This window comes from Mastigoproctus giganteus, chromosome 3 (genome assembly GCF_048544385.1).
Source record: "Mastigoproctus giganteus isolate SK-2022 chromosome 3, ASM4854438v1, whole genome shotgun sequence".
In the NCBI taxonomy this organism is placed as follows: Eukaryota; Metazoa; Arthropoda; class Arachnida; order Uropygi; family Thelyphonidae; genus Mastigoproctus; species Mastigoproctus giganteus.
The window spans coordinates 237784438-237803853 of record NC_143577.1 but is presented as its reverse complement, the minus strand read 5'-3'; the positions used below and the strand labels follow the sequence as shown (position 1 = coordinate 237803853).

The following is a 19416-nucleotide window of genomic DNA, read 5'->3' as shown; positions in this document are numbered from 1 at the left end:
GCACATGAGGCGGGCATAAATTCAAATTGTGGAAGGATGTTTGGAGAATAGATGTGAGGAAGTTTACCTTTAGCCAGTGGGTAGTTGATTGCTGGAACAAACTTCCATCTGTTGTGGTGGAAGTTTATACCTTAAATAAATTCAAGGAAGAACTAAACAAACTATTGTCGGGAAGGGATAGGGGAAATGGAAGTTTTTTCTTTTTGATCGATGCTGTATTAGCTTGCTTTCTTGCATCATATGCCACTATTATTGCTAATTCTAACAGTTCAAGAAAGTGTACGTGTGCTAGAAGTGCTGCAAGCACTAGGCAGCCTGTTCGTTGACAGTTGCAGCTATCTGTATGACAACTTCCAGTTAAACTCACAAGTTTTCCAACTTGTGGTCTACTGCAGAGAATTCTTGTTTCTTCAAATCTCATCGTCATGTTAGTTTGTCACAGTTAGCATTAGCAGTGGCAAATGATGCCATTTGTAATGCTAATGGTAACTGTTTAATGAAGCGAGAAAGCAAGCATATGGAATATTTATGGAAACATAAATGAATAAGAATGAAATTTAATATTTAAAAAATATTAAATTTCTTTCCTAAGACTTGTAAACTGTAATATCTGTTTTCTAATTCCTCAAAGTTTATCTTGCCTTTAAATTCAAGTATAGTCACAGGCTTTTTTTATACCAGAAAAAAAAAAAGAAAGAAAGAAGAAAAAATAGTGTTTCACTTTTCTCGTAAGTATCGATCTCAATCCAGCTGAGCTTTGAATTTCTCAGACTCTTGGCCTCAGCTTATTCAAGTAATTAACAACTTACTGGCTACAGGAATTAACACAATGAACCTATGTGTTAAACTTGCTTCCCCATTTCAGATATGGGAATAGCTGATTGGTTGTGTGCAGAGAGGTGTTGAGAGAACTATCTTGCATACTTGTCACAGTTATATACTGTGACAAGTATGGTAGACTTGATTATCTGAAGTGGTTGGGAAATAAATTTATTCAGATAATTGAAACCCTGGATAGTTCTTAAAATGAAAGAAAACTTTGTAAATGTGACAAAAGTGTAAATTTATTAAATGCACATATTCCGTCCATATTTATAAAAGAATACTACAGCCCGAGATGTAACATAAAATATAATACATACATATTTTTTGAAAAGGCAAATAATGAAGTTTGCCTTTTCCTTTGTTTTACTTTCCTGCAAATGGTACTAAGTAAATTTCAAAGCATAACCTTGAAATTGAGAGTGGTATTTCCTTGTTGTTACATGTAGCAGTAGGTTTTCATGTTAATCCCTGTTTTGTGTTTATTGATGAGCTGATGTTTTTTGTACAAAAATCAAAGAATTATCTGTGCACTTAACTGAAGAATCATTTAAATGTAATTAGAGGGAAATAGTTGTTCAAAAAGCAAATGTTGAGTTGAGATTTTGAGAAATTCAAGGGGTCTTTTCTACTAGAAAATTGAAAATGTAAACAAATCGCAGCTGTAACAAATTTTATGTATTAATTTTTGGTATCTGAATTGGACTTTCATAGATCGTAGACCCTGGTTAATCTGCAGTCCAGTTATCTTCCCAAAATAATTAAGAATGTACTGTAGTGCAAATGCATCATTCTGTATGAGGTGTATTCTTTATATATGAGATGTGATCAAAAAGTTTTGAGGACTGACTTTGTATCTCAAAATTACACTGTCTTAGCAAGTTTAAACTTGTTGCAATGTGTTCTGGAACTCATCTAGACATAGTAACAAATGAATCACTCATTTATTTGCAGTCAGTCCGAATTAACTAATCTTGAATAGAGTATTTAGTGTGTTTTGTTGCATCTTAAAATGGGTGATTTTACTGATTGGCAAGTTTACATCATGTTTTGTTTCAAATTAGGGAAAAGTACAAAAGAAATCCAAAAAAAATATTAAAACAGCTTGCAGAGAAGCTGGTATATGCCATTTGAAGAATTTTTGGTGGGTTGCAAAGTTTGAGGGCAGCTTGTTCATCGATGATGATCTTGTTCTGGCTGCTCTTCATCTTTAAAAAATCAATAATTCTAAGTGGATGAAGGGTTGGTTCTGATAGAAGATAGTTACAATAAATGGGCAGTGTTCTGAATCAAACAGTGTTTGGAGTGGGGTTTCTCATTTATGTGTTCTAGGATCCTTGTTTTTAATTTTAATTAATGGTATTACAAGATTAGTGTCAAAGTTTGCTGATATTGAGTTGAGCAGGTGTTAACAATGAGAATCAAAGAATTTTCTACAACAAAACGTTTGAAAATTATAAATTTCTGCTGGTCTAATAAATGCGAGGTTCTTCATCTCGGCTGCATCAATTCTCAGTTATTGAGTGGGGAGTACCACTCTCAGTGCTTGAAGGTGAAAAGGACTTTGATGGTAATACAGTCCATTGTGAAGTTCTGTCAGTGGTACAGTGGTACATTACCTTGCTGGATTTTGACTTGCTTTAAAGGGTGCAAAGGCAAGAAACAAGACTAGTTTTGTTTTAGTTTCAGTTCCATAAGCTGCAAAGCTTGGAAGCTAGGCATCGGCAAGAGGATCTGATTGAGATTGTTTTTAAGGCCATTTTCACTTTCTAGGATGACTCAAATAAGGGGACTTACTTTAAAAATAAGGAAAGATAATTGTAGACTGAACATATGAAAATGTGCCTTTTAATCAAAGAGTAAGCAGCTATTAGAAGAAATTATCAACTAGCATTGTAGAGGCAGAGAGCTTATATACTCAGAGTTAAATAAACAGGATTAGATAAATATTTGAAGGAAGATGAGATAAAATGTGCCTGAAACTTTGTAGTTTATCTCATTTATTTTACTATTATTATTATGCTATATAAGCTTTGCATCCTGGTTTAATTCTTTCATTTTAATACTAGCACTATTTCACAGATTAGGAAGAATATAAAACTTCTCTTCCAAGCCTGTTGGAATCTGCATGCAGAGTTTTTTTGTGTGGAATCCTATCATAAATTTATTCATTCCAGATTGTTGATAGGGTTCCATATGGGATCTAGAAATGTCACCAAATTATAGTTAAGCAGGCTGATTGTTATAGTTTACATAAAAATAATTTTATATTTATGGAAAATCTTAAGTTATGTATACTTCAAGTTTCTGCTGGTGTTTAAGTTTACATAATAAACAATTGTTTACATGATAATCTTAGTGTCACATTTAAAAGTGATAAATAATATTAACTACAGATTCAGCACAGAGCAAGTGACTCAAACATTCGAGCATGGATATGAAAGTATATCTGAGAGTGAAGATGAGGAAGAAGAATCCGTAGAAGATGCTTCGAGTACAATTGGTGAACCCAGTGAATTTGACGATACTAGTGTTAGAGATGTGGATGCTCGTAGTGACTCAGGGTGCATGTTAGCAATTGAGGTAAGATTATCAGTTAATTTTGAATATTTAAGTATTTTTTGATTCTTTTTCTTTTCTTTTTCCCCTTCCATATTCATGCAATCTTATTTAAAAATTTTTTTTTTTTTGTTAACATATTTGCTCTTTCAAAATTAATTATCATTTAATATTATAATAGTAACTATTGCATATTCATATTCCATAAGCAGTAAAAATGATTTTTCAGAATAAAAATACAGTTGTTTAATTCATAATTTTTTGTAACCTTGTTTATATAGTATGAAACCAAGAGAGAAAAGATCCAGCAGATTCTGCACAAAATAGCTACTGAGCTATTAACAACAGAGAGGACTTATGTTTCCATTTTGCATATTTTAGACCAAGTATTTGCATTCCGGGTGGACCAAGAAAATCGTGCTCATCCAATGTTCTCAACCGATATAGTGTCACAGATGTTTACTAGCCTAAAATCTATATATAAGCTTCATCATGACTTTTTGCTGCCTCAATTGGAGGATCGAATGAAGAACTGGTAGGAATTTTATTTAACTTGAATTTTTGTTTAAATCCTAGTTAAAAGGAAATGGAAGAAAGCTGTTGATATTTTTCTTACTTTGAAGAAACCTTCAATATTATGGTTTTGTTTGTTTTTTTTTCTTTCCCGAAGCCATTCACTCATATCTTTCTGAGGAACTGAACCATTGCTGAAATCTAGTTTCTTGACAGAGGAATGAAGAAACATTTAAAACAGTAACAACAAAAATATGATCTGCCTCCCCCAAGAATTAAATTAAAAGTTTTATGCTTTCAGTTACTCTAGCTTATAGTCAAGCATATATATTTCCAGCAGAGTATGGAGTTGCTCTAACTTTTTGGAAGATTGCTCTTTGTAACAAACCAAGATATTAGTATCAGTAAGGCCAAATGATGCAAGGAAATGAACTTTCTCTGTATCAGCCAAAAATAAATAAAATAATAATATTACATATTATTTCCATTCCTGCAAGGTAATCATCCAATTTTGCTTTAAACTTAGTCGGACCTGTTGCCTCCACCACATTAAGAGGCAACTTATTCCAATGTTTGACAACCTGCTGTCCACAGGTGAACTTTGTGAGATCCAATCTTTTATTATTTGAGATTTTATATTAGTGTCCCATGGTTTATGTCTTCTCTGTGAGATAGAGAGATCTACCTCATTTGTTTTAGTCAATCCCTTCAGTGCCTTATAAACCTCAGATCTCCCATTAATGTCTGGTTGTCAAACTTGATAGTCCATGTCTTCTAAGCCATTCTTCATATGCACATTACCTTGCACTCATCACCAATCTGGTCACCCTCCTCTGAAAGTTCTGTATCTTCTTTTTAGATGCGGTCTAGAGCTGAATACAATATTGCAAATGCAGTCTAACCATTGCCTTATAAAGAGGGATGATGACTTCTTCTCCCTACTAGCAAAGGTTCTATAAGCATAGATGGGACACTAGCTGTCTGTTTACACTGCACGGATAATTTCATGTCAGTTGTTATTTTGGTTTTTAGGAGCATTAGCAACTAAGGCCGTATTGCTCCGGGGATATGCGTGGTCATTCCCTGACCTTTCTAATTTTTGGTGGTCACTGGCTCGAATCCCGGTCTAATCAAGAAGCATGTGGTAAACACACTGCTGCTCCTGCCCACTCAGCTACGGAGGTGCCATTTCATGTCAGAATGAATCATAACACCTGTGTGTATATATATATATGTGTGTGTATATATATATATGTGTGTGTGTGTATATATATATATATATATTTTTTTTTTTTTTTTTTTGTCTTCTACCACTTTTAGCTCCTCTCTCCCTTTTTAGTTTTTTTGTGATTCCACGATTTCTGTTTTCCAAATGCATAAACCTGACATTTAGAAACATTAAACTTTAGTTACCATTTTTCAGACCATATATGTAACTGATCCAAGTCTTTTTGAAGCAACATAGCCTATCTAGTTCAGATTGTTGACTGCCAGTTCCACTTCCAAATCATCAGAAAAATTTGACAGTTTACCTTGGATACATTTGTCAATATCATTTACAAATCTTGTTTTCTTATGAAAATTTGGAATAGGAGAGAAACCGATGTTTTGATATGGTCCCTGAGAAATCCTATTTTTTAGGCTGTCCATCCTGAATACTGGCAGTTTATGACAACCCTCTGTTTCCTAACTTTTACTTGGCCTGCAATGTAGTTTAGAATCTTACCAGTAATGCTAGTTTATATAGCAGCCTTCCATGAGGGACCATATCAAAAGCTTTACTAAAATATAGATATATATGTAATGTCAAAATTGTTACCTACATCCAACTGTGTAATGCCTACATCATAGCAATTTTACCAAATTGGTCAGGCATGACCTTCCCTAAACATGGTCTTCCATGCTGGGATTAAAATTAAAGATATTCCTTGGAATATCAGCTTCTTATAACTATGTAATAAAATGCTTTAGCAATTTTTTGGTACAAATTGCTTGTCATAGTTCAAAAAATAAAATAAATAATTGTTTTATTCACCAGCAGCTCTTGCTGTTTACTCTTAATATATGAAATGATCTCATCATCAATAAATGTGAGCTTTTATAAAAAATGTTCTAATTTTGTTCTTTCACTTAAACCTGACAAGTGCTTATCAAGATCTTCCTTTAAAAATTGCTGTCATGCAATATGTGGGCTTTAAACTCAGTTTGTATGATGGGTTCAATGGACAAAGAAGTCTGGAAAGTTTGTATTGTCCTAAATAGTTTTCTTGTTACTTTTTTGTAAGCAGTTAATGAAGAGTTATTTTTTCACAAGATTTATTCTGACTTCAGGAAATTGGCTGTGCAGTACAATGCCTTCATATTATTCCATCCATTTGTGCATCTATCTATTTTTAGAGCTGACTACTTCATTTCTCATGGAAATGTCTTGAAACTATGACAAACTATTTTGTATCACTAATCTAAATTTTCCCCTTCTCTTCAGGAGTTATTTTTGATAGGATCTTGATTTCTCCTAAACTTGAAACAAGAAAATTAATTATAAATAATACTAATAGACACAGCGAATTAGAGCTTACAAACATTCTGATGATATTCCCCTTGGGATCTCTTATCTCAAGAGAAAGAGCTTTGAGAATGTTTCTTGCCTCTCATAGCATTCAAGTACACCGTTGGACAAAAGATGAGATACAATTGAAAAATTGCAATAGTAGTTTGTTGAATAATTGATAACAAGTGAATGGAATTTTGTACGAAAGTACGTTGCCACAGTATGATGTGTGAACTTATGAGGTAAAATGTCATTTCCGAATTATGCAGATTACTAATTTGTGTACTCAAAAATGAGTATCCAGTAGAAGAGTTGTAAATCACAGAACCAAATCTGCTGATTCTTGGATGGTTTGCTGTGTCATCTATTTTCCTAAATATACTTGGAATACAAGTGGTGCTAGATAATGAATTTCCAAATTTGAGAGGTTTGATTGCATAAGGAGTTTGAGGTGGCAGTGAAATGTTGTGGTTGTTAGTACATAAGGTTTTTCAGCCAAGAAAAAGTGTTGCCTACTGTTATTATGGCCAGTTTTGCAATTGATTGATGAACTTTGATATACAGAAGGAAAAAGAATAGATAAAATCAACAGCAGAAGCTTGAGATACTCTAGCATCAGTCAAGACTTTTGAAAATACATAGCAATCCATTAATGTCTTGTATTGAGTGACCAGAGTCGTGTAAATGGCAGAAAATGAACATAGGCACAGAGCTTATTTTAGATACCTTTTTTGCCATCCAGACATAATCAGATTAGCAAAATCTTATGTTTTTCGAAATTTCAAAAGCCAGTATGCATTTTTCTCTCAATATGCATAGGTGGATGAAGTGAGAAACATATTTCATTAATTAAATGAAAGGTTTAGAAATTGGGTGGTTGTGGTCATTTCTATGCCAGATAATAAAACACCAGCACCAAAAAATAAGAGAAAGAGTTTAAAATGGCAACACAAAACAAGAGAATCTACAGCCCATGCTTTAAGAACAACTAGAGAAGTGCCATTAGACTTGGAAGGCATTTTGATATAGGATATACTAGTAATAAAATTTTCACTTTTGAGGCGCCTCCGTAGCCAGGTGGGAAGGAGCAGCAGTGCGTAGCACACCCTTCTTGATTAGACCGGGGTTCGAGCCCGTCACCACCAAATACGGAACATGCGGAAAGGTCAGGGAATGACCACCGCACCGGAGCAATATGGCCTTAGTTGCTAATGCTCCTAAAAAACCAAATAACAACAACAGTAATAAAATTTTCACTTTTGAAATTTTGTTATTTTAGAAATTTCACTATTTTTGGCTTTTTGTTTGTATGTTAAAAGTATTTTAACATAACATGCCCATATTTATGTATGATTCTAAAAAAAGTTTGTTTTTGTTGTAGGGAGTGTGAAAGAAGAATAGGGGATATTATGAAGAATTTTGCTCCCTTTTTGAAGATGTATACAGAATATGTGAAAAATTATGATAATGCTATGAGTTTAATTAATCTGTGGTATCAGAAACAGAGTCGCTTTGCTCAACTAATGGATGAGATCCATGTAAGTAGACTTCAGAATTAGACATTTAAATTTGTCTGTAAAATTTCTTTTAAAAATTTTCACTTTTGCAGCATTCAGCTTTTGTTAATAACATGTTATTAGCGCAGAACACTTCTAAAAATGGCAGAAGACTAAACATTACAAATCAATGGATGTAGAGGTGTCCTTTGGTTTACAGTTTTGTCACTCGTTATTTGAATTGCTCTGTATTAAAAATAAAAAAATAGTATATCCTTAACTTGTAGCATAATTCTGTCTTGCATTAGTAAAGGCACATGATACAAGAAAGCAAGTTTATATAGTATCAGCCAAACAAAAAATAAAAAAAAAAACCCTTCTCATTTCACTCATCCACTCGCTCCAAATGTTTGTCTAATTCTGCTTTGAATCTATTTAAGCTATTAACTTCTACAATGACAAATGGAAGTTTGTTCCAGAAATCAACCACCCACCAGCTAAAGGCAAATTTCTGCACATCTATCCTACAACTGTCTTTCCTCAATTTGAATTTATATCCTCTCAGATGATTATTCTAAGCAAGAGGAAAAATCCCATGAGCATTAAGCATGCTCAAACCATTCAAGGCTTTATACACCTCAATCAGATCACCTTGCAGATGCCTAGTCTCCAGACACTGTAATTTGCAAAACTTAAGCCTGTCATTGTAAGAGCAACCCTTTGTTCCATTCACTAATCTTGTTGCCCTTCTCTGTACTCGTTCCAGCAGCTCTACATCCTTAAAATGAGGCCAATAGACCTGTACACAGTACTGAAGGTGTGGCCTGACCATTGCCTTATACAAGGGGATATTATTATTACTAGCTATATGGTGCAAGGAAGCCCGAGGCTTGTGCTGCACCAGCCAAAAAAAATTCCCGAGTTACCCTGAGAGATAGAGAGAGAGAGTCAAAAGGGAATCACCAAGAAAGAGAAGAATGATGATATCTGGCTTGGGACTCTGGGTGTGCCAAGACTGTACTCACCAGATGTGAGCCCCTGGGGGTAATCACCTCCTTATCGCTGCTAGAAAAATTCCTGTATATCATTAACAAAACACCATGAGCTACTCTTGCAGACCATCTGCACTGCTCAGAAAACTTCATATCTGCCTGCACAATTACTCCCCCCCCAGGTCCTTTTCATTCTATACCACTGTCAATGTAGTACCACACAGTTGATACATTACTCTGGGGTTACTGCTTCCCATATGCAGTACTTTACATTTGTCAATGTTAAACTTCAGTTGCCACCTCTCAGCCCATCTGTTCAACTTTTCTAGATCCAGTTACAGCAGCATGTTGTCATTAGTGTCATTAACAACCCTTGCCGACCTCCGTATTGTCTGCAAACGTGGACATTAAGCCTGATGATATACCATCATCAGTATCATTAATAAATACAGAAAACAACAATGGACCGAACAGTGAACTCTGGGGGACTCCACTAATATCATTAGTCCACGAAGAGCAGTGTCCATTGATTACCACTCTCTGTCCATTGCTTCCATTAATTTCCCTGGAACAGAAGTTAAACTAACAAGTGTGTAATTACTTGAGTCGCCCTTTGATCGTCCTTTGTGAATTGGGATCTCACCTGCACATCTCCAGTCCATGGGTACCTCTCCTGACTCCAAGGAAGCTCTCATAATTATGGCTGAGGGTTTACTTACTGCCTTTACTTCCTCCTTTAATATAACTGGATAGATCCCATCCACCCCAGGTGCCTTTCTTGTTTATTTTCAACAATTTCTCCTCCACTTTGCTCTCAGTTATTACAAAATCATCTAGCTCACTGCCAGAGTTCAATTCACCTCTGAAATTCCCCTCCTTGAATAACTCCTCATGTGTGAATGTAGATGCAAAATACTCATTTAGTTTGTTAGCTACCTTAGCAGGATCATCAACAGTTGAACCATTGATATCAAGTGGACCAATCTGATATATCCTCTTCCTTCTAGAGTTTCCGTAAGTAAAGAACTCTTTGCATCCTTTGCCAAAGATTTCTCTTAATCTGCCTTTGCCAACCTAACCTTCTTTGTGACTTGGTTACAGACCAGCTTATATCTATCATAGGCTTCAGTGTCACTTGTTAATTTTTATGTATTCCATTCATTAGTTCATCTATCATCCATTTAGGCCTAAACCTTGAACAATATTTCTTAGATGGTATAAAAAGCCTAGTAACTTCCAAGATTAATTCTTTGAATGCTTCCCATTTAGAATTTGCTGTTGGTAACATCATCAGTTGGTCCCACTGTAGTCACCTTTTACGAAAGCAAAATCCCTTCCTTTTACCCCTGATGGTAGTTACCTCTTTGAGTAAATCCCACTTCAGCACATTGTGATCACTGCCACCTAGTGGTTCCTTTATCTGCAGATTCTTAATGCATGAATAATCACTACTGATAATCAGATCAAGAGTATTACTCCCTCTAGTTGCCTCCTGAACATGCTGCTGTAGAAAACAATCATCCATTAAATCCACAAAAGGTGTGTGTGCCTGTGTGTGACCAATCCACAAATTCCAGTCAATATCTGGGAAATTTAAAATCACCCATGATAAGACACTCTGATTTACTAGCCCACTCTATTTCTCTGTAGAGTTGTTTATTATACTCACCAGAGTCATTAGGCCTATAACACACTTCTGTCAATTGTGCTTTCCCAGTGCTTATGTCACACGAAACTGACTTGACACTGCACTGTCCAACCATGTTGACTGGCTGTACTTCCTTGGATTTTGTGTTTTTTAACTAATAGCATAACCCCTCCTCCCTTGCTATCCTATCTATTCTTCCTGTACACATTGTACTCCCCAAATTCCAGTTCTGTGTTCCTTATATCTGTGTGACACTAAGTCTCTGATATCCCAACAATATCTGCCTTTTGATGTTTTGATGAACACCTCAAATTCATCAAATTTACTTACCAAACTCCTAGCATTGGTGTACATACAAATATACATGCACCTGTTCCTATTCTCTGCTAACACAGCCAAAGTATTTACTTCTTCTGCAATGACTCCCAGCAGTCTCTGGAATCTGCTGCACCTTGTTTTTCAGGCTGCTGCTCATTCCAATAGAAGCAGTGCAAGAATCACTTTCACCTCTGCCAGTGGCTACTGTTGATCTATTAGTCCTTGTATCCTTCCCAGCTAGCAGTTTTCTGATCCCCTAACACTGCCTCGATAGCATCGGCAAATATTCTTGCACCCTTTCTATTTAAGTGTATCCCATCACTGTAGAAGCAGTCTCCTGTTAACAAGCACAGACCACTCTGAGAAAAATTCTACCCCTTGAACCTTGCACAATCTCTCTAGGGCTGAATTGATTAACGAGGCACTCATCATATACTCCCTCTTATCGTGTCTGGGCAGAATTGCAGACAGTTTCAAATTCAACCTTAACTCACGACTTTTTTTCAACATTGACCTGTACTTGTTAAGTAATTCCCCCAGTCTCCTACTCTTAATATCATTAGTGCCAACGTCTACAACAATATCACCTTTTGTGCCCTTAAAAGATATCTGCTCTACAACATCATCAACCTTTGCCCCTGGCAGACATGCCATGGTCCTGTTTCACCTATCCTTTTTGCACAATATGTTCCCCGTTTCCCTGACAATAGTCACCGACCACAACTAGTACCTTTGGGACCAGTGCATTCTGTCTTGCAAGTTGCTGCTGTGTTGCACGATGTTCAAGTGCACACTCTGGCTTTGATGTGGGCAGCTGAGAACTTGATGGGCCCCTCAATTTAAATCCTTTGAGGACATTCACCCTGTCCTTCAAGCTCTCGTGTAGGCTCATAACAATGCTGAGCTGGTGCCTGATTTCCTCAAACTCCTTACATTGTGCGTGCGCGCACACACACAAAAACATTCCCCTTGGCAATATCAAGTCTCGTTTCTGATTGCTCCACAAACATCAAACAAGCAGTGCATTTCAAAAGGCTGTGATTCAGAGGCAACTGTCCCCCCTCAGTTCTCTTTTGAGCCACAGCCTCATAACAATGCTGAGCTGGTGCCTGATTTCCTCAAACTCCTTACATTGTGCGTGCGCGCACACACACAAAAACATTCCCCTTGGCAATATCAAGTCTCGTTTCTGATTGCTCCACAAACATCAAACAAGCAGTGCATTTCAAAAGGCTGTGATTCAGAGGCAACTGTCCCCCCTCAGTTCTCTTTTGAGCCACAGCACTCCCATTAGCTTGAGCCTTTTGCTTTGCTGCTCTGGTTTGTCATGATTTTGATTTAGCAGAGAATTTATTTTTCCCAATTATGATATAATGGTAAGCTTTGATCTATGTTTTTGAAGGTCATAATGCAAGAGTATAACTAAGACTGAGGAAAGCTTCTCTCTCTTCATTCAAGAAAGATAAAATTTAATGTAATCTAACTGACAATAAATAATTTATATTGTATTAGAGAAAATATTTGAACAGTATAGATTAGCATTCTTTACTAAAGGATTTTCAATATGATATTGTGATACAAAAAATTATTAAAAATTAAGGGACGTGAAAAGAACAGAAGAAGTTTTTCACTGGGAAAGAGGAAAAAGGAATCTCTTCCATGATTTTCTGTGTACTGTGGTCCTGGAATCTGGTTGAGTAATAAAGATCTCCTGTCAGTGTAAAAGATCACTGAGGAGCTGTCTGAAGAATTTAGTTACTGTTGTCATGTGTCTGTTTGTTCTGGAGTGGTGATTATCCATTGTATAAAGTACTTCATACATGTCTGAAGCCCCAGTTTAGAAAGGATGTTGATCTATTGGAATGGGTGCAGAGAAGAGCAACAAGATTAGTTTAGGGCACAAAAAGAGTTCTCTTACCAAGAAAGGCTATTTCTGCAGCAGCTGGAAACTAGGAACGTGTGAGGGGACCTGATTGAAATGTTTAAGGGTTTAAATTAATTGAGTAAACTAAATGATGCCATTAGTAATATTAAAGTTCTCTCTCATGAGACTCTTCCAGAGAGTGAGTTTGTGTGTGTGTGTGTGTATATATATATATATATATATATATCTATTATGAAATAATGGAAGAGTGGAAAATGTATATCAGATCAGATTAATGCCATCAAATTATTGATTAAACATTACATCAGTCTGTAATCTAATTACTATTGTAAAAGTGTACAGAGGATCCTCGTTATCCAAGGATAATTGGTTCCAGAAAATTCCACTTAAAACGGGAACCAATTTTCATAATGTTTATTATTTAAATAAAATTAAATGAAACTAGTAATAATATTTTAAGATTCTATATAATATCGGTGTAGATACATCATAGACAACTCTTAAAGATGAGGCGCCTCTGTGGGCAGGAGCAGCAGTGCATAGCATACGCTTCTTGATTAGACCGGGGTTCGAGCCCGCGAGCCACCAAATATGGAGGATGCGGAAAGGTCAGGGAATGACCACAGCATATCCCTGGAGCAATATGGCCTTAGTTGCTAATGTTCCTAAAAACCAAATAACAACTAATATCATCTTAAAGATGATAGTGTGAAAAGCATCATTTCATCTGTATCTCATTGTGCTCATCCTTCACAACGAGTTGCCCATGTATTGCACTACCTCAAATAAGTAATGCTTCACTGATAGAGAAGACTATTGTTACTTATTATTGGTGGACACCACCACCCAGATGGTACTGTTTCAAAACTAGTTGGCTTTTCATCGGAGGGTGCGCAGGTACCTTGGTATTGCAAGTGAAGTGTTACTTATTTGAGGTAGTGCAATACGTGGGCAACTCTTTGTGAAAGATGAGTAGATATGGTGTATCTACACCGATATTATGTATATGTACATAGTAAAAAATGGATGAAGGAACTGAAAAATGAGAATCATTTTATTAGACTTTTTTTTTATTATAATATGTTACACAATGTCAGGTTTATTGAAGTTACACTATTTTTCAGTTGTATGAATAAAGAATGAATCTAGAGTTGTTCGTGTGCGTTTTTTTTTTATTTTTGGTCATTTTTTTTTTTCTGATAAAATTGTGTCGTAGCATTTAGTTATGTCTTTAACTTTGTGCTTAACATTTGTTGCATGATCATGAAGAAGATTGTTCTCACAAAAAATATTCAAGTGCTTGGTCAATTTTCTCAAGGGAAAAAAGCTTTAATTCTTTAATTTTCAAATCCTCATAACTGTGGGGACTCTGATACCGGGGGCCCCCTGTATATGTACAATATAAGTGCTGAAAGTGGGTCTACAGATCCAAAAGAGATGTATGATACGAAGTGAGCTATTAGGCAAAAGAACCTATACAGACTAAGATAGCCTGTGCTGATTTACTTTGTTGTACCCTATAAATAAACATATAATTAGCAATAAAATAATAAAAATATAAAATAATGATTGAGACTTATCCATATTAGGATACCTTGAAAGGTGTATTTTCAAGAGCTAGCACCATTCAATATATCCAATCAATAATTAGCAAGGCTATCTGTTTCTGTTTGTTATCTGCCTGTTTCACTAAGTCCAAATTATCAAAATTATAGGCATTAAGGTAATCTATATTTTAAATACATTTGAAACAAGTAATACAAAAAATGAGAGCCAACAATAAATATCATTTCAGTTGTGGTATATTTATTATATTCATGTGCAAAAGAAAGCGTATGCTGACATAAGGGGAAAGGAGGTAAGAATAAGGAAAGCCATAGCACCTCAGTTTCCCTCTAATTGCTCTAATAGATCTTGAGGTATAAAAATTTAGAGTTAGAAAGTGAAAAGCAAAGAAAATAGCTTCTAATAAAGGTACTTTAGATATATCGGGAGCGTAACTGCCCGACCCTTTAGTAAGGGATCCTGGTATTACAGTAAGAAGTTAGAATGGTATGAAATAGAGAACTAGATTATGATAAAGAAACATAGAATTACAAATTTTAGAATTTATATTAAAGAAATGTTGAAATAAAACAAAAATGAAAAAATTAAATGAAAAATTAAAATAAAATAATAATGAAAAAATAAAAAATTACCAATTGTAAGAATATTATAATAAAAATTTTTGCTAATTATGTTTATAAGGTATAATGAAGTAAACCAGCACAGGCTGTCTTAGTCTTTATAGGTTCTTTAGCCTAATGGCTCACATCTGCTCTTTTGGGTCTGTAGACTCACTTTGAGCACTTGTATTGTACATATACTCTCTTACAGTAGTACTTGTAAATTAATTTACTTCAAATATTTAGTGTAATTGCAATTAATGACAGTGGTAATAATACTGATATGTAACTTGTTATTGGACTGGCTACGTGAGAAGAGCTTTATAGTTTGTTTTACATACAGTGGACCACTGATTTACAATTGGTTCACTGTACGATCAAATCACTTTACGATGGACTCTCCATAATAAAATACTGTTCACTATATGATATTAGTAAGTGCGGTCATTGTGATCACATTTGCGAATTGAATTTTAATTCTATTGAACGGTGGTTCTAATCAGTAAAAATAAGAGGAATATTATCCGTAGGCTATAAAAATAGAGATATAAAGTGCAAATTTATACTTTATTACCTTACTAATTAACAAAATTAAACGATATGTGAAAATCGGAAGAATTATTTTCCACAGGTTAGCAAAATAAAAATAAATTTATGCTTATGTACGTAGCTTTATTAATACTGTAATGTACATAATAACTAATTCTTATTTCTGTTCATTGACTTTTTTTTTTTTTGTTCGTAAAATTTAAAACAGTAAAAAAGATAAGCAATCAATAACAAAGAACACAGCATGCACAAATTGCAACTGACACATGCAAGAGAGATATGGAGTAACTAGTTTACGAAGCTATAATTAAAAAAATAGGAATGCAGAGAAAATTCTGAATATTTTTTTTTTTTTTTTTTTTTTTTGTATGATTGAAGATTTCATGGAAGGGGAAACACATTTCCATAATAATGTAAAAGCCCACAGAATTCCAGCTATTGGTATTATCACAAATGAAATAAGAGAGTTTACTACCTATTTATAATAGATTGCGCTTACAGAAAGCCCAATAAACCGGAAAGTGCAAATTTGTTTTTGTTTTATGGTAGTCAACTCCAGAAATGTTCTTTAGAAAGATATCACAAAGGCATTCAAAATTAATTCTTATAGCCGAACATATGATAAAGATGAAAGTGTAGTGCATTTTAATGATTTGAATTTTTTTTTTTTTTTTTTTTTTAATTAAAGCAGCTGATTCCACTAACAAGTGATCATGTTACAATGGGCTGGGGTTACTGGCTGAGAGGAAGGAGGACTGGTCCTTCCTCTCAACTAGTAACAGTGTTTACAATTTCCATTATAAAAATCTCTCTTTAGAGAGATAAATAGCTTAATTATATAGTAAAAAAAAGTTTTTTGAGGTCTTGGAACGAGTTACCAAAGAACAATGTGTTATTGGGTTCATATTACGATATTTTCATGATATGATGTTGTCTCTGGAATGGATTAATATCATAAAGCGAGGGTCCACTGTACTTTGGTTTTATTAGGTGGGCTGGTTATAACAAATGAACAAAAGTCCCGCTAATAATATAGTTATTGTCTAGTTTTAGTCTTTATATTTCTAAGGAGACTAATACATAGAATGGAAATACTATATATACACACTGTGCTGCTACTTTATTAGGCACACCCCTGCTATGCACACAAATGGTTTGTCCCACATTGCACTCACATGACCACAGTTGTGGATATAAATGCAGCAGAACTACCTTTCTAGTATCAGTTAAGTGTACAAACCGTAGCAAGTATGGGGAAAAGGAGTGATCTAATGGACTTCGAATCTAGCATGGTAGCAGGTGCAAGGCATGCTGGACAAAGCATCTCTGAAACAGCAGTTCTCCTGAACTTTTCATGCACCTCAGTTTCAAGGGTGTATTGAGAATGGTGCAACTAACATGAAACATCCTCTGAACAGCTCTCCTGTGGAAGAAAATCACTTGTTGATGAGAGAGATCAGAGGAAGATGGCTAGAATTGTGCAAGCAAGCAGACGGGCCACAATGTCGCACATCACTTCAGAATACAACCTTGGTGCGCAGAACAAAATATCGCAACGGACCACTAGTCACACTTTGTCATGAATGGGCTACAACAGCCGACGGCCACATTGTGTACCTTTGTTATCAATAAAGAACAAGAGAGCATGCCTCCTGTGGGCACAGCAACACCAGCACTGGACTATCGAGGGTTGGAAAACAGTTGCTTGGTCTGATGAGTCGAAGTTCCTAGTGCATCATGTTGATGGAAGGCTCAGAATTTGGCGAAAACAACGTGAATCTATGGACCCATCATGTCTGACGACTACTGTGCAAGGTGGTGGGGGCAGTGTTATGGTGTAAGGCAGTGGTCTCAAACTCAAATTGCATGCGGGCCAAATGCACGATCTGAAAGCAGCTGACGGGCCGTACGTCAGTTTGTCTCCATCTATATAGCAATATGAACTGGAGCCTGACTGACTCAAGGAAAATATATATCAGAAGTACCAACTCAATAGAAAAAATCGGAAACACCACAATACTGAAGCGCCACCAACTGTCAGCTGGCGAACTAAATTTACTGATTGTACCGACGTGGGAAGTTCTCCCACCTTACCCCAGTCACGTGATCTGGCATACAAGCATACAGTGACAAAGACAAAGCCCCAACCTATTCATTCTATCTCTTTTTCCTTCAATAGCAGTCGCACACATAAGCTCAGTCTATATCTCTATGTCTCTAAAATTATAAGCACCGTATTTACAACAAATATAATTGAAATGTATTCGCGGGCCGTGTAAAATTGCTTCGGGGGCCGGATGCGGGCCGCGTAAAATTGCTTCGGGGGCCGGATGTGGGCCGCCAATTTGAGACCACTGGTGTAGGGAATGTTTTCTTGGCACACATTGAGTCCATTGATACCCGTAAATTCATGTCTGAATGCTGCATCTTACCTAAACATCATTGCTGACCAAGTGCATCTGTTTATGTTGACAGTTTATGCTCAGTCAGATGGTTACTTCCAGCAGAATAATGCACCAGTGCACAAAGCCCGAATCACTATGGAATGATTTCAGGAACATGACAATGACTTTTCTTTGCTGCAGTGGCCCGCTCAGTCCACGGATCTCAATCCTGTTGAACATCTTTGGAATGACCTGGAAAGGGCTGTTCGCTGCAGGCCTAAAACCCCCGTTGAAGCTCAAGGAACTGTGTGACACACTAATGTCTGCATGGTACTCAATTCCTACATTTTCAGCATCTTGTTCAATCCATGCCTAGACAAATTCAGGCCCTTTTGAAGGCTAAAGGAGGCTCAACTTGCTACTAGGTGTGTGTACCTAATAAAGTGGCAGCACAGTGTGTGTGTGTGTGTGTGTGTGTGTGTGTGTTATATATACACAGTGGGATATGCTAGAATGAATGTAATTGGTTGTAGAACATCATTTGTTATAGTATCTGTTCATTCTAGAATACATTGAAATATATGTATTTAGGGGTAATCTTTTCCAGGCCCACAGTCTAGAGCAAAGTTATCATCTAATACAACGATTTAAACAGGAAAAATATAATATAGAATGAAAAATATAAGTGTAAAAAAATATAAAATTAATGTATTTAACTTTTATACACTGTACATAAAATTTGAAAAGCATAAACAATCTAACGCACTTGAAAAGGATAAACAATCTTTCCTTAGTGAAAACTATAATTGAACTTTCCATAATAAAAGCATAAATCTTTCGCACATAAAAAGCATAAACAATATTCCCCCAGTGAAAATATAAACAAAAACTTTCCCTAATAAAAATCATAAAAAATCGCATAGGGTGGAAGGAGAGGAGTCATCATTCCTACTCATCTTGGGTGACTGTCCTGTTGGAGGTTCATCAGGTGGAGGGCATTTGTCCACCTTTTTGAAGAATGAATCCAGAGTTGACTGCTCTATCCTGGATTTTTGGATCCTCCAAAGGGGGGGCCATCAAGGTGCCATTAAAATGATTAAGGCCCATTTCCACAGTGGCAATATCTGGGTGATAATCTTTTATAAGTTTGGACAGTTTATTCCAACAAGAGAACACCTATTTGAGGTCCTCAGCTGGAATGCTGACTTTTTTCCTCGTCCTTCTTGTCCCCAAAAACTTTCCTCTTCTTCAGTGCCTCTGCATTGTGAAGCTTTGCTAGCTCCTCAAAAGATATCTCCTTCCTGTGATCCTCCACCAATTCCTCCATGTCCTCCTCATTGATCTCCAGGCTCATGGAACTGTCCAGACACACAATTTTCTGCATAACAGGTTCTTCCTCCAACTGTTGAAAGCCTTCAAAGTTCCTTGGAGTCAAAGCGTCAGGCCACAATGGCCTCCAAGCTGAATTCAAGCACCTAACAGAAACCTCCTTCCTAGCAACCACAATTCGGGAAAACAGCATCTGCTATATTGA

General features: G+C 35.9%; 1 protein-coding gene across 4 annotated transcripts in view; it reads left to right on the top strand.

Moving 5' to 3' along the window:
* Positions 1-19416, top strand: part of LOC150088917 (FYVE, RhoGEF and PH domain-containing protein 2-like) — a 227575-nt gene that overhangs the window by 128783 nt on the left and 79376 nt on the right. For all 4 annotated transcript variants that reach the window (XM_090369721.1, XM_090369723.1, XM_090369722.1 and 1 more), the window contains 3 exons: positions 3219-3405; positions 3663-3916; positions 7827-7983. In XM_090369721.1, the coding sequence (XP_090225847.1) occupies positions 3219-3405; positions 3663-3916; positions 7827-7983 (598 nt within the window). The remainder of the gene's footprint in view (positions 1-3218; positions 3406-3662; positions 3917-7826; positions 7984-19416) is intronic.